The sequence below is a fragment of the Kogia breviceps genome, chromosome 16 (assembly GCF_026419965.1).
Source record: "Kogia breviceps isolate mKogBre1 chromosome 16, mKogBre1 haplotype 1, whole genome shotgun sequence".
Taxonomy (NCBI): Eukaryota; Metazoa; Chordata; class Mammalia; order Artiodactyla; family Physeteridae; genus Kogia; species Kogia breviceps.
Window position 1 is genome coordinate 47,906,381 of NC_081325.1, and position 15,628 is coordinate 47,922,008.

The window sequence follows — 15,628 nt, forward strand, 5'->3', positions numbered from 1 at the left end:
ATTTAAAGAAACGCTAATGATGTAAGTATTCATTATAACAATCTTTCAGAAATTTCATTTCTGAAGAGTACTCTGTTAAGTAAAACTAACAAAAGAGAGTCTCAGAAAATAAAGCCTTAGGGAAAAACATAAAAACAATGTTAAATAATACATATTTAAAGAAACGTAAGTAAAAATTGTAGATGATGCTTATTTCTAAACAAAGCAGTGTTCAGCATTTCAAACTTCTTCAGGTACCTTCTTTGGGAAATTGCTGCAGTCATAATCTGCTACTGCCATCTCTCCCACACAGATTAGATTAGCTCTGGTTCTGTATTCATCTTTTGCAAATTTTTCATGGTTTAATTTTATAATTCGTAGCAATTTCTTTTTCTTTTCACATTGGATGACCGTGCTTAAGGATGTGTTTGGGATGGGAGGGTGGGGTTATATTTAGGAAGGCAGAGAAGCACTTACCCTCTCTCTGTACTGAAACAAACATTTCACTAACCAGGACTTCACAACATACAGTACTGATATTTTCTAAACCATTCTATTCTATTATTTTTAGCTGGTTGGAGTTTAAATTGATTTCACGACCTCCTAAAGGTTGTGACTTTAGGAGGTCTATGGGAAAGTGGTATGAAAACCACTTTCCCATAGACCTAACCACTTGATCTGTGGATGCAGGTGACTAGTAAGTATTGTGTTCTCTTGTGTAAAGGTCTTACGTGGAAAAACAACTTTGTAAAAAATATTATGATTCTAAAAACTTTGGTTGATGAAACTGAGGCTGTAGGGGAGTTTCTTTAAAGCTTCTCCTCTGTTAAACTAGGATCTTTGAGAGGACAAGGACTATTTATTTATTACTGTGTCACCGATGCCTAACACAGCGCCTCACTCATGGTGGATGCTCAATAAAGTATTTAATGAGTGAGTGAATGGTTTGATGAAAGCTAATATAGTACCGTTGTTTGAATCCATTTTTCTAATTGTAGAAGGTATCTTAGACAATCGTTATTTATAATGAATTTAGAGAGAAATGATTTTGTGAAAGGTAGAGATTGCTATAATTATGTACTTTTCAGTGGCTTTTATCCAGTATTCTCATTGATTTATAACTTGGGAACAATTTGTTTTATTTTTTTCTTAATTATCAATTGCCAAAAGCTTTCAAAACACTGGCTTTATATTTTTGTCTCTTTTTAAAGCAATTATTGACCTATAATTTTGTATTTTCATTCATTTTATATATGTGTTTTCTATATAATTTTATATAATTTTGTATTATCATTCTGTTATTTAAAGGAAGGAGATATCCACTGTGAAAGCTTGATATTTAATGGATTCCTAAAAGCAGTTGACCTATTTTTTTGCATTCGTGTTTAAACTCAAATATTCATAGACTGGTTTTTTCCTAAAGAATCTTTAATGTAATAGCCTTCCATAGGTCCAATAATCAAGTTCTTCAATGGCTTTTCAGAAACTGTAATAAATTCTTTCATAGCAGCCAGTCAGACAAATCCATAATAAAGGAGAATTCACTACCATGGGGTACTGAGGTATTGGAAGGTACCCCAAATCAAAAGTTTCTGACAATCTCTTCTCTGTGTTATGAATGAGAATATCTTTTTTTTTTTTTTTTTTTTTTTTGCGGTACGCAGGCTTCTCACTGTAGTGGCCTCTCCCGTTGCGGAGCACAGGCTCCGGACGCGCAGGCTCAGCGGCCATGGCTCACGGGCCCAGCCGCTCCGCGGCATGTGGGATCTTCCCGGACCGGGACACGAACCCGTGTCCCCTGCATCGGCAGACGGACTCTCAACCACTGCGCCACCAGGGAAGCCCTATGAATGAGAATTTTAAATTGTACCTCTCAATTTAATACTACTTTTAAGTCTCTTCTTAAAATAGTATTTTATGAAATATCTTCAACATTTTGATTCTTCTTCTCTTTAGATATCCATTTCTGCAGTTTTTCTTTGTGTGCTATTTTTATTGGAGAGAGTGGGGTACAGATGAAAGGTATCAGCTGTGCTGTAGGAATTGCCATTTAACACTATCCTTACTGATCCTCTCTTTTGACAGGGAATTCAGCCACCAGATTCTTAATGAATTACATCCCAATGTAGTGAACTCTCTGAAAGCTCCAGATCGTTAAACTGTGCGGTGATTTTTGTTATAATAAATTCTCTAGAAAACATTTCCAGCCAGCAAGAATGAATAATGCTAAAACCGGAATTTTGGGCTTCCCTGGTGGCGCAGTGGTTGGGAGTCCGCCTGCCGATGCAGGGGATACGGATTCGTGCCCCGGTCCGGGAAGATCCCACATGCCGCGGAGCGGCTGGGCCCGTGAGCCATGGCCGCTGAGCCTGCGCGTCCGGAGCCTGCGCTCCGCAGCGGGAGAGGCCACAACAGTGAGAGGCCCGCGTACCACAAAAAAAAAAAAAAAAACAGGAATTTTATTTTTCTGACCCAATCAGGGACACTAGAAATCATCCTACAGATATTATCCCCATGTTATTCTTTCTCCGCCCTTCAAAGGAATGTATTTGGAGGGTGGGGAATGATGTTTAGTTTATCTAGGGTTGGGGGAGGGGGGATTAATTAATTTATTTATTTGTTTGGCCGCACCGTGCAGCATGCAGGAGCTTAGTTCCCCAACCAGGGATCAAACCCGTGCCCTCTGCACTGGGAGCACAGAGTCTTAACCACTGGACCACCAGGGAAGTCCCTGGGGGGGGTGAGGGGGGAGTTCTGATGGAAATAATTGAAGAAAATGAGATGGAATAGATTAAAAGAATATTAAATCAAAATTTCTGCTTGTTAAAAACTGTAAATAGATCTTCCACATCTTCTTTCTCCCCATCACAGGAAGCTCACAGTCACATACATTTGTTAAGGTGAACTTTGTCATTAGAGAAACTAATAGAGAATTCATAATAATTAAAGCAGTACATCTCATTTTTACAAACCATTTAATACAAAGTTCTCATAGTTGTATTTCCTGCAGTGGTAATAATATTTTTCAGCACTTTTACTATGTTCTAGGTAATCCTTCCAGCAATATTCTGAGGTAGGCATAGAAAGAATAATTACCTAAGATCACAACGAATAAGTGTCAAAGCCAGGATAGAAATCTAAATCTTTCTGGCTCCAAAACATATTCTTACCATAATATTCTATTGCTTCTCAGGAAATACTACATTATTTCTGTTGTGTTAGGAAGTAAGTGTAATACCACCCCATAATTTAGTCTGTACTAGTAAGTAAACTTTCTCGATAGCTGGAATTTAATGTAAGCATTAGAACATTCCTTTGTCACTAGAAATGTCTCCTGTTTTAGTGAATTCATTATTGTCACCCTAGTGATTCCTTCAATGAGTTACCATAGGAAAATACAGGATTTTTTGTTCTTACATACCATAACTCCAATTTCCATGTCTTTTATATCTCTTTTTAATAATTTTTTAGCCTTTCTTTCTATACAAAGGCATTTTCTGTTACTGCCCCGAGTAGCACTTCACATTTACATTTTGATTTGCTGCTTTGAATTTTTGATTGTTCAGCAAACCAAAAATCTTATTAAAACCATGGTAAGAGTAAATGAAATAGGACTTGCCTGGTGGCACAGTGGTTAAGAATCTGCCTGCCAATTCAGGGGACACAGGTTCGAGCCCTGGTCTGGGAAGATCCCACATGCCACGGAGCAACTAAGCCCGTGCGCCACAACTACTGAGCCCATGTGCCACAACTACTGAAGCCTGCACACCTACAGCCCATGCTGCACAACAAGAGAAGCCACCACAATGAGAAGCCCGCACACCGCAGCAAAGAGTAGCCCCTACTCACTGCAACTAGAGAAAGCCCGCGCACAGCAGCGAAGACCCGATGCAGACATAAATAAATAAATAAATAAATAATTTTTTAAAAAGACTAAATGAAATAATCTCTGGTGGAAAACTGAAAAGACTCGTTATGAGTGTATAATTTTTACACACAGCTCTGTAAGCCTTTCTCAAATACCTGTGCTCACCAGATAAATAACCTCCACCTAGGTGAGGAGTATAGCATTATTGAATTTTTGAATGCTAATAAGCAAATGCTAATGTTACTCCTATAACTATTACTAAGTTTTAAAATTTTTTCAATTTATATAATAAAGCGCTTCATAATTTTCATTTAAAAACAAATTAATTATTTTCCTCAGAAATAAATGTATTTTACCTCCTCAGTCATCTTAATTGAGCTACTTTCTCTTCATGTCTAAATCATTAAAAAAAAATTTTGTATCATGTTTTTGTCTTAACTGTCAACCTATTTAATTCTGCCTTTGCAATTTTTTTTCTTCCACTCTTAGGTTTTAACTAAAGAATTTTATAGTCTCCAAGCCTCTTCTGAAAAACGTATTACCGAACTTCAAGCACAGAACTCTGAACATCAGGCAAGGCTAGACATTTATGAGAAACTGGAAAAAGAGCTTGATGAAATAATAATGCAAACTGCAGAAAGTAAGTGTCCCACCACTCCACACACAGCTTTTTTTTCTGGCAGCACAAGGAACCTGATATTGTTTCTAAAACTGCTTTGCTATATTTCTTTGAAATGTAACTTGTAACTTTTTTTTTTGAAAGAATACTTGACATTTTAAAAATTAGTTAACTTTGGACTTCCCTGGTGGCACAGTGGTTTAGAGTCTGCCTGCCAGTGCAGGGGACACGGGTTTGAGCCCTGGTCCGGGAAGATCCCACATGCCACGGAGCAACTAAACCTGTGCACCACAACTACTGAGCCTGTGCACTAGAGCCCGTGAGCCACAACTACTGAAACCCACGTGCCACAGCTACTGAAGCCCATGCTCCTAGAGCCTGTGCTCAGCAACAAGAGAAGCCACTGCAATGAGAAGCCCGCGCACCGCAACAAAGAATAGCCTCACTCACCGCAACTAGAGAAAGCCTGTGCGCAGCACCGAAGACCCCAAACAGCCTAATTAATTAATTAATTAATTAATTTTTAAAAATTAACTTTTTTTTTTTTTTTTTTTGAGGTACGCGGGCCTCTCGCGATGCGGAGCACAGGCTCCGGACGCGCAGGCGCAGCGGCTACGGCTCACGGGCCCAGCTGCTCCGCGGCACGTGGGACCCTCCCGGACCGGGGCGCGAACCCGCGTCCCCCACATCGGCAGGCGGACTCTCCACCACTGCGCCACCAGGGAAGCCCAAAAATTAACTTTAATTCTAGTAGTTGAGATCAAAAAAATATATATGGTTAACTATGATCGTTTTTATCTTTTCACTTATTTACGTCACTCATTCAGCAATAAAGTGACACATATGCCAAGGTTTTATCTTTTCATTTATTTAGCTCATTCATTAAACAATTATTAAGTGAATACATATGCCAGGATCTGGGGATATGGAGTTCATGCAATAATTCTTGCTTATGGGTATTCCTAATCTAGTCTACTGGGAGAGACAAACATATTAACAGATAACTAAAGTGCTGTTAGCAAGAGAGAGGCAGTTCTTGGTATAAGTACAGAAGAGATCTTGAGTTAACTCCCTATTGGAGGTGAGGATTCCCTGAGAGGGGAGATGACATTTGAATGAGGGACAGATAGAAATTGAAGGGCAGATAGAAATTCATTGCATACACTGTGTTATAGACTTTGACTTTAATTTCTACTTCTTTTTTTTCCTCTTATTTTCTGTCTTCCAGTGTGTTGTCCCTGACTCCAAGGGAATATTCAAAATTAACATTTCACCATTGACTGTGATGTTTGTTACAGTACATTATTTCTGTTCAGAAGTCAGAAATAAGAGTGGCATTCTTATAAAAATGGGTTTAAACTTCAATTGAAGTTGAGGTTGACTTTATTTGGGGCACCTTCTCTCGTAGAGACTGTATTGTGTTGATAGCCCAGTTTAAGAAAAACTTTTGTTTTATTCCTATCGTTGCCTTTTTTTAAATTTCCAAGGCCAATGTCTGATAATTACGATAGTTTCCAAATTTATCTTCAGTTTCTTCCTGGAGTCTGAGTAATATTTATAAAATGCAGATTTGATCATACCATACACCTGCTTTAATGCCCCTATCAACTTTAAACAGCCTAAAGTCAAATTTCTTAGCATGTCTTTTTATGATTAGACTTATTTATCTTTTTATGCCTTGCCATTCCCTATCATATTGCATTATTTTGAAAGTTCCATACTTCTTTATCTCTATAGTTTTGCAGATATCCCTCTGTCTAAACAAATTAGAAGTAGAAGAGAACTTCCTCAATCTGATAAAAGATATCTACAAAAAACGTACAGCTAGGGCTTCCCTGGTGGCGCAGTGGTTGGGGGTCCGCCTGCCGATGTGGGGGACGCGGGTTCGTGCCCCGGTTCGGGAGGATCCCACGTGCCGCGGAGCCGCTGGGCCCGTGGGCCATGGTTGCTGGGCCTGCGCGTCCGGAGCCTGTGCTCTGCGGCGGGAGGGGCCGCGGCGGTGAGAGGCCCGCGTACCGCAAAAAAAAAAAAAAAAAAAAAACGTACAGCTAATATTATACCTAATGATGAAATATCAAATGCTTTCTCTTTAAAGGAGAGAACCAGGCAAGGATTTCTATTTTCATAACTTACATTAAACATTGTATTTGAACTCCTAGCCCGTGAACTAAGGCAAGAAAGGAAAACTAAGTATAAAGATTGGAAAGGAATAGGAAGACTGAATTTTCAGATTACAAAACAATCACTAACACTGATAAGTAAATTTAACAGGCTATAATAATTACACAGAAATATACTAGAAGCTCGGACTTCCCTGGTGGTGCAGTGGTTAAGAATCCACCTGCCAGTGCAGGGGACATGGATTCAATCCCTGGTCTGAGATCCCACATGCTGCAGAGCAACTAAGCCTGTGCACCACAACTACTCAGCCTGCGCTCTAGAGCCCGCGAGCCATGACTACTGAGCCCACACCACAACTACTGAAGCCTGCATGCCCTAGAGGCCACGCACTGCAACTAACTGAGCCCATGCACTGCAACTACTGAAGCCCGCATGCTTTAGGGCCTGCGTGCCCCAACTACTGAGCCCGCGTGCTGCAACTACTGAAGCCCACGCACATGGAGCCCATGCTCCGCAACAGGAAAAGCCACCTCAATGAGAAGCCTGCGCACCACAACAGAGTAACCCCCGCTTGCAGCAACTAAAGAAAGCCTCTGCGCAGCTACAAAGACCCAACGCAGCCAAAATTAAATAAAAATTTAAAAATACACACACACACACACACACACACACACACACACACACTAGAAGCAAACAATTGGAAAAAGAAATTTAAAACAATTTCAAAAAAAAAGCAACTTCATTTACAATACTATCTAAAAACATAACATACGTAGGAATAAATTGAACAACATGAAATAGAAACCATTGCTAAGAAAAATTAAAGAAGACTTGCTAAAACATCAGTAGATATATCATGAATTCTATAAATTCAATATTGTCCCAATCACAATTCCTTTTTCTTTTTAACATTTTTGTATTCCATTTATGTGGAAATTCAAATGACTTATTAAAAGGTCTACTTTTAATAATACCATGGCACACCTACCAGAATGGCTGAAATTAGCAAGACTGGTTATACCAAATGTTAGTGAGACTGTGGAAGAACTGACACTTTCTTATAAAACCAAACAGCCTATCCAGTGATTCAGCAATTTCATTCCTAGTTATTTGCCTAAAGGCAAAGAAAACATATGCATACTAGAATAACCAAAATAATTTTGAAAAAAAAAGAACAAGATTGGAAGAGTTTCACTTCAAGACTTAGACTTCAAGACAGTATAAAGCTACAGTATCAAGCTAGTATACTACTGACAAAGAAAGACAAATACAACAACAAAATAGAATAGAGAACTAAGAAAGACCCACACTTGTCTGATTATTTGATTTTTAATAAAGGAAGCATACCATTCAACTAGAGAAAGGAAAGTTTGTTCAATAAATGGTGCTAAAAAAAATTGGACATCTTTTTGAAAATGAACCTCAACCTTATTTCACACTATACACTAATATTAATTTGAGACTTGCAAGTAATAGCTAAAATTATAAATCTTTAGTGGAAAATATGGGTATTTTTGCAACTGGGGGTAACTTAAAGTTTCTTAGACAGGATCCTGAAAGCAACTGCCATAAAAGAAAAATTTACCAAGTAGACTTCATCAAAATTAAAAACTTCTGCTCTGGGCTTCCCTGGTGGCACAGTGGTTGAGAATCCGCCTGCCGATGCAGGGGACATGGGTTCGTGTCCCGGTCTGGGAGGATCCCGCATGCCGCGGAGCGGCTGGGCCGGTGAGTCATGGCCGCTGAGCCTGGGCGTCCGGAGCCTGTGCTCCGCAACGGAGAGGCCACAACAGTGAGAGGCCTGCATACCACAAAAAAAAAAAAAAAAAAAAAAAAAAAAAAAAAAACTTCTGCTCTTGTAGAAGACATCGCTAAGAAATGAAGAACTAAGCTACAGAGTAAGAGAAAGTAATTGCAGTCATATCTGACAGAGGAATGGTATCCAAATTAAGAAAATGCCTCAGAGAAAATATTCACAAAAGTCTTGATATAAGATTATCCAGATGAGCGCATCTCAGGGTCCTTATAAGAAAGAAGGTGATATTGTGATAAAATCAGAAGTCAGAGTTAGAAGATTTGAAGATGCATAGAAAATGTTATGAAGAAAATCATAGGAGAAAATAAATTTATAGTACTTTACTGTATTTATCAATATCATAGGTTTACATCATCTGTTTACGAGATGAATTATCTGTCAGTACCTATATCAATATTGTCTTATATGATACAAAACACTGTAGATGTCATATGTATTGCTAACACTAGATATCAAAAATGAAAAGTTCAATGGACCTAGAGATTATCGTACCGAGTGAGGTAAGTCAGAAAGAGAAAGACAAATATCATGATATCATTTATATGTAGAATCTAAAATATGATACAAATGAACTTACTTACAAAACAGAAACAGACTCACAGACATAGAAAACAAACTTATGGTTACCAAAGAGGAAGAGAGAGGTAGGAGAGAGATAAATTAGAAGTTTGGGATTAGCAAATACAAACTACTATATGTAAAATAAATAAACAGCAAGTTCCTAATGTATAGCACAGGGGACTATATTCAATATCTTGTAATAAGCCATAATGGAAAAGAATATGAAAAGGAATATATATATATATTCACTTTGCTGTATACCAGAAACTAATACAACTTTGTAAATCAACTACACTTCAATAAAAAATATATATTACCAAAAAACTGAAACGATAATGTGAAAAAGAAATTGACATTTATTTACAGGTATTAAATTCGTGCGTGGATAACGAAGAAGCAGCAATATGATTGCTTTATCGCAACCCAGTGTAATCAGTATAATTGCTTCACAGTAGCCTAGCCTATACACTAATGAATGAATCATTATAAAATTTTTATGGTATTATAGTCATATTCATAGTACACTGGAAACATTCTTACACGTTTTTAAAAACCACCTACCTGTGATGATAGGCTGATACGCAGTTTCTCCAAGAGATATACAGTACGGTAATGTAATTCTTTGACAGCAAAGTTATAAAACAGTAAGAAAACTAACACATTATTAATTTTATATTAAATATTACCTTATGCCTATATATGAATAGAGAAGCGGCTACATATACTTTATGCATTCATGATTTACCTTTTTCTTAGTTTTTTTGATATTTCAGGGCTACACGGTTCATCTGCAAGTTTTTTCAAATTGTTGCAAATCTCCCAAAATTTTTTCCAATGTATTTATTGAAAAACATTCCTGTTTGAGTGGACCCAAGCAGTTCAAACCCTGTTGTTCAAGGGTCAACTGTTTATATTTCTCAAAATTCATTGAATGATAGACTTAAGATTTGTACCTTTCACCATATGTAAATTTTATTTTTAAAAAGAACTATAAGTAATATTGAACTGTAGTTGATGATTTACATGTTGAACTCTTTGGAGGTGAAGGCATGGGTCTGCAACTTATTTTGAAATGCATCAAAAAAATAAGATGGATTCATGGATGTATACAGTGATAGATAAATGTGTGAGAAATAAATATAGTTCGATGTTTAATTTTGAATCCAGTTGTTGGATATATGAATGTACACTTCTTTCAGCTTTTCCATGTGTGTAAATATTTTCTAAATAAAATCTTTAGAAAAGATATATAAATTAATATTTTGCTATGATATTTTATAAACCATCTTAAAAGTATCTTAGAATAAAATATATTTGCTTGAACTTGGAAGATTAGTAAACTAGGTTCTTTTCTATCCGTTCACATTGGAAATTAGAATATCCCTATCTTGTTTAACGAGTACTTACTGATTAAACAAAATTTGTAAGATGTAAGTGCAAAACATTCTTTTTTAGTACTATAGTGTGTACAATATTCAAAGGATTATCATCTAATTCAGCTCATTTCAGCTGACATGAAGATGGTTAGACTTCATTTGTTAAGGTGTAACCATGGCAAATTACAGTATCCTGTTTACACTTGAATTGCTTTTTGTAATCAAATAAGTTTAATATTTGTATATTTGAGGAGTTTCATTTTCAAAGATCATCACCAAATTGTTAAAAGTACAGGTATTGTCTAGAAGCTAAATAAATTTTTTTTTAATATCAGATTTCTAATTGTCAAATTGAGGGACCTACTCTCCATCCTCATCCTCCTTGTAACCTCTGCTGGGCATTTGTCAAATTTCTCAAAACTCTTCTCTTGCTTAAGTCACCTGCCTTTGATTGTTTCTTCTCCGTTGCTTTTGTTGTCTCTTCTTTTATCTAACTCTTTCTGGTTCCCAGGGGTTTTTTTTTTCCCCTCATCCTCTTCAATTCTTACTTACCTACTTTCTAGATAATTTTATCCCTTTCCACAATTTCAGTTACTGGCCACAGCCTAGTGATTCCACAGGTCTGTATGGAATTCTTGCAGTCATTGAAGATGTAACATTATTTATATTTTCTCTTCCTTCCCTAAAACGTATTAATTTTCTTGTATTCTCAATCTGTTAGTAAGGTTAAAGTCTGTCTAATTACCCAACTAGCTTTTGTCAACCTTGATTCCTCACTCATCCTATCTAGTGCCTCATCTCACCTCCATACCTACTCATTTGTCTAGAATCCAAGTTCTTTTCTCCATCCTCCATTGCTATTATGGACCAAGTCACAACTGGATTATTACTATAACCTGTAAGGAGTTCTCTGTGCTACCAATCTAGGTCACCCTTTTCCCATTATTGGAATTTTTTTTCCTATAATATCAGCATCAACAACAAAAATCTATTGGTCATGTCACTTACCTGTACTAATCTCTTTTAATTTCTTGTTGTCTGTAGAATAAAATCCAGACTCTTTAGCCTAGCAAACAAGACTTAAGTCCCGTTCACAGTTGGAACTTGGCCTCCCTTTCTACTACTATTGTTTTCCAGGCTAACTTCAGGCACTTTTCTCACAATTACTGAAACTTCACAGCTCTGTGCCTTTACACATTGCAGTTCCTTTCCGCACATTCTCTGTGAATGTCATTCTCCCCATACCTTCCTAATGCCTCTAGCATGGGAAAAATAGTGGTACTAAGACACGTTCATATCTCTTTAGCACCATTTGCCATTTTGTATAGGACATTGTTTCTGTAATTAAATCACCACTAGAATAGTTAGCCCATGAGTTATTAATCCAGTAATTATTAAACTCAAATTTAAGTTGTCCATCAATATCTGATGGGTTTTTGAGATGTTAGCTAAATTTACCCCTCTTTCTTCTGACCTTAGAACTATTTAAGAGAAACAAGCGTCACATAGGTATCTAAATGCCTGCTCTAGTTCTGATAGAGCTGGACTGGAGAAGCCAACTTGGATCCGAGCAATGATAGCTGTTACTATCAGCAATGGCACATAGCATCTCTTGCTTACACGTGTCCCTCATAACTACTAATCCTACCTCTGAAAACTGATCTTGGTTCACTGTGAATAGGGTCAAAATTGAAGAAAAAAATACTTATGAATATTCCTGAAATGTTTACTGTACTACAGAAGGATCAAACAACAAATAAGTGCATATTACAGTGATAGGCCTACAAATGGCTTCACTTACTAATGTAAAATATTTGGCTTTATTTTAAACCTGAAACATTTCTGAAAATAGGTTCCTCCTTTTGACATTAAAATATTGGTTATTGATGAATAATGTTATAAAAATTGTTATATGTCATGAACTGCTTTAAATTGACCTGGAAACCTTTAGTTTTTATAGCCTTTGATTAAATATTTTTTCATCTCAACTTAACAGTAAATTGTCATCGCATTTAAACGTTTTACCCATAAAACATTAACCTGTTAGTTAAAATTCCTTTTGGGGAGTGGTGTGACAATAGCAAAATTTAGAAGTAAACGGTGTTACTGAGTTTTTTGTAATTTTTTTAAAAAGGCCATGAATAGATTCTTAGGACTGTACATTTTCTTCACAGAGTAGCCTACTTAAATGCATAATTTCATTATTGCAAGTTAGGATAAAGTTGTTCTTCTGATAAAATAATGAACATCTTTCCTAATTAAAAATAGTCATTTCTCTTATCAAGAAGAGAAGTAATGAAATTGAGTTTATCATTACTTTTTCATAAGTACATAACATACATTTCATGCCGAAAGCCTTTGAACCTCAGAATAAATGACATCTGTATTACTATGCTTTATAACAAGAAAACTTAACATGTCATATGATGCAGTCCCTTACACCTTTTAAAAATAGATGGAACAAATCCAAGCAAGCATATACTTTATGAAATAACTGTGCTGCTGCTTACAAATGGTCTGTTTGAGGTTATGCATTAGCCCTTTTAAATGTTCTTATACTCCTTAATTCATTATTATGACCTCTTTTATTTTCACTTCTGCTATACTTTTTAAGAAAAAAAATATTTCACATTGTACACTTCAATATTTTCCAGTTGAAAATGAAGATGAGGCTGAAAGGATTCTTTTTTCTTATGGCTATGGTGCTAATGTTCCCACAACAGCCAAAAGACGACTAAAGCAAAGGTAAAATCAATATATATTCATTTCACTTATCTATTCAAGCTAAATGTAATTACATTGTGCTTTTTGATAATGTACTGAGTGGAGTGACAAAATAAAGTTACTTTATTCTTAGTATGCATAAATATTAAATTGCTCACAAACACAGTAAGTAATAATCATGCATTTCATGTATTTTTAAGTGAGTTTAATGGTTGGTAGAATGTAAGTGTACATTAGAATTTTCCTAGAATTGGATTCAGTGATAATGACACCATTTAAAATTTATTTTCATCTTAATTTCAGGTGAGTTACAAATGCTTTTTTGTACCAACAATTTTCAGGTTAAAATTAATGAATTATGCTTCCTTTTATTTTCACTTGTTTTTTATTCACCTGTGTACATTCCTTGATGTATACTTGAGAGAGGGAAAAAGAAAGAGATTGGGAGAAAGAGATAGAGCTAATTGTATGTACTGTGATTGAAAGTATAAAACACTTTGTGAAGACCAAGAAAATTTTTAGAAGATCCGCTAGTTATTTGTTGAGATACTATTTAAAGTATACTAAGAGAAAATTGTACCTATATTAATTGGTTTTCTAGTGACCTAACTCCTAACTCCTTTCTCCCACCTGAATTCATCCTGCTTTGCAGAAAGAGCCCTGCTTGCTACCATAACAAATCTAAATGTTTCTATCAGACTTCTAAGCCCTTCCATGTGGCCCTACCTCTCCAGCCTTATTTACCTCTCTACCCCAGATGAGGGTAGTATATCTCTCTGCCTATAATGTCTATTTTCCACATACCACACAACAGAGCATTTGTCTTATCTCACTAGCTCTCATTTTCCATATTGTTTCCCCAGCTAGATGGAAAGTTTCTCAAGGTCAGCAACTACATCTTATTCTTGTTTATTCTCCATTGTCCCTACTACCTAGCATGGTGTAAGATACCTAGTAGAATTGTCTCTTCATCTATTTGAGGATTCAGAGCTGCTATCTGTTATTTTACATGAATTGATTTAAACGTTTAGAGACATTACACACTAAGTAAGAAAAACAATTCATCTTAATTCTAATACTTTTGTAGAAACTTTGGCTCACAGGGTAAGGGCTCTTTACAGCTATCTAAAGTGATGTAGGATATAGACCATTTTATGAGAAGTAACAACAAGATGCTTAGAATTTATGTTTCTTACTGGTTACACTGGACAGATCAAGGATAGAAGACTACCAGATATCAAATTGTAGTTGGAATGGTTAATTCTGTTTAGTGAAGATGCAAGTATTTCTAAATTATGTATTATTTGAAAAAGTCGGTTATAGCCCCATTCCAGTCCCATTCTCCCCTGAGTCCCTCCTAAGGGTGACCTAGGATAATTTGTGATTTTCAGCATATCTCTGTTTTTGAGCATTATGTTGCCAAGGGAGGAATAGAAATGTAGTTTTGTGGGCAAGCGACTTGTTTTTTTAAGTGGCTAATGATTGGTAAAATGATAAAAATGGAAATTTGAAGGAGGAAGTCCATTCTCTTCTCTATTTTATCATCTGATTTCTTCAAAAGAATCTTGGTCACAAGAAGAAAAAAGAATTTTTCTATTGTAAGCTTTCTTTCGTCAGCCCCCAAATGCTGAGTTCTTCTAAAATTGAAAGCAATTATTACTATTATCTTACTTTTTTTTTTTAAGAATTTCCAGAACAGATGTTGATTTCTTAATATTGAGATTGAAGATTTCAGGAACCACAACTGATTCATATTCTGAATAATCTTAACTGTCCACATATTTCTAAAGATTTTATCACTGAGCTATCTATGTGCCTTGAACAAGTGCCTAATGGGCATGCTATTAATATCTCCTACCAGCTGGTGCCAGGCATTCTTCTCATGATGAACCAGAGGGTTATTTTGAGGAAGTGCTTCTGAGGTCATCTAAACTGAGTGAAGGGAAAGTAAGTCTAGATAGCCAAAGAGAACATTTATGCATTCCTTTGCACATTCATTCAACAACTTTTATTGAGTACCTACTGTATGCACAAAATTGACCAATGGCAAAGAAGATCCCTGTTCAGGGTCTGATGCATTTCTGAAGTTTGCAAAGTCCGTATTTGATTTCTTAATGGATATTTGTAAAGAAGTCAACGGCTTTGTGCTCTAAGTTTAATTTATTTAAGATGAAAGCAATATAACCTTCAAGAGAATATATATATATATATATATATATATATATATATATATATATATATATTTTTTTTTTTTTTTTTTTTGGTACACGGGCCACTCACTGCTGTGGCCTCTCCCATTGCGGAGCACAGGCTCCGGATGCACAGGCTCAGCAGCCATGGCTCAGGGGCCCAGCCGCTCCACGGCACGTGGGATCTTCCCGGACCAGGGCACGAACCCGTGTCTCCCTGCATCGGCAGGCGGACTCCCAACCACTGCGCCACCAGGGAAGCCCTACATATATTACTTTTATAATCAGAAATTCCCTCCAATTAAGTGTTACCCTAAAATATTTAATCATAATGTTCACCCTGAACATTTTCTTATATCATCGAATATTCTCCAA

At 36.3% G+C, this 15,628-nt stretch overlaps 1 protein-coding gene across 8 annotated transcripts in view; it reads left to right on the top strand.

Moving 5' to 3' along the window:
• Window positions 1-15,628, top strand: part of PIBF1 (progesterone immunomodulatory binding factor 1) — a 209,450-nt gene that overhangs the window by 120,175 nt on the left and 73,647 nt on the right. For all 8 annotated transcript variants that reach the window (XR_010837268.1, XM_059042235.2, XM_067016726.1 and 5 more), the window contains exons 12-13: window positions 4,337-4,487; window positions 12,995-13,085. Coding sequence is in view for 7 of the 8 variants with exons in the window: in XM_059042235.2 (XP_058898218.1) it covers window positions 4,337-4,487; window positions 12,995-13,085 (242 nt within the window). In the remaining variant the exon portion in view is untranslated. The remainder of the gene's footprint in view (window positions 1-4,336; window positions 4,488-12,994; window positions 13,086-15,628) is intronic.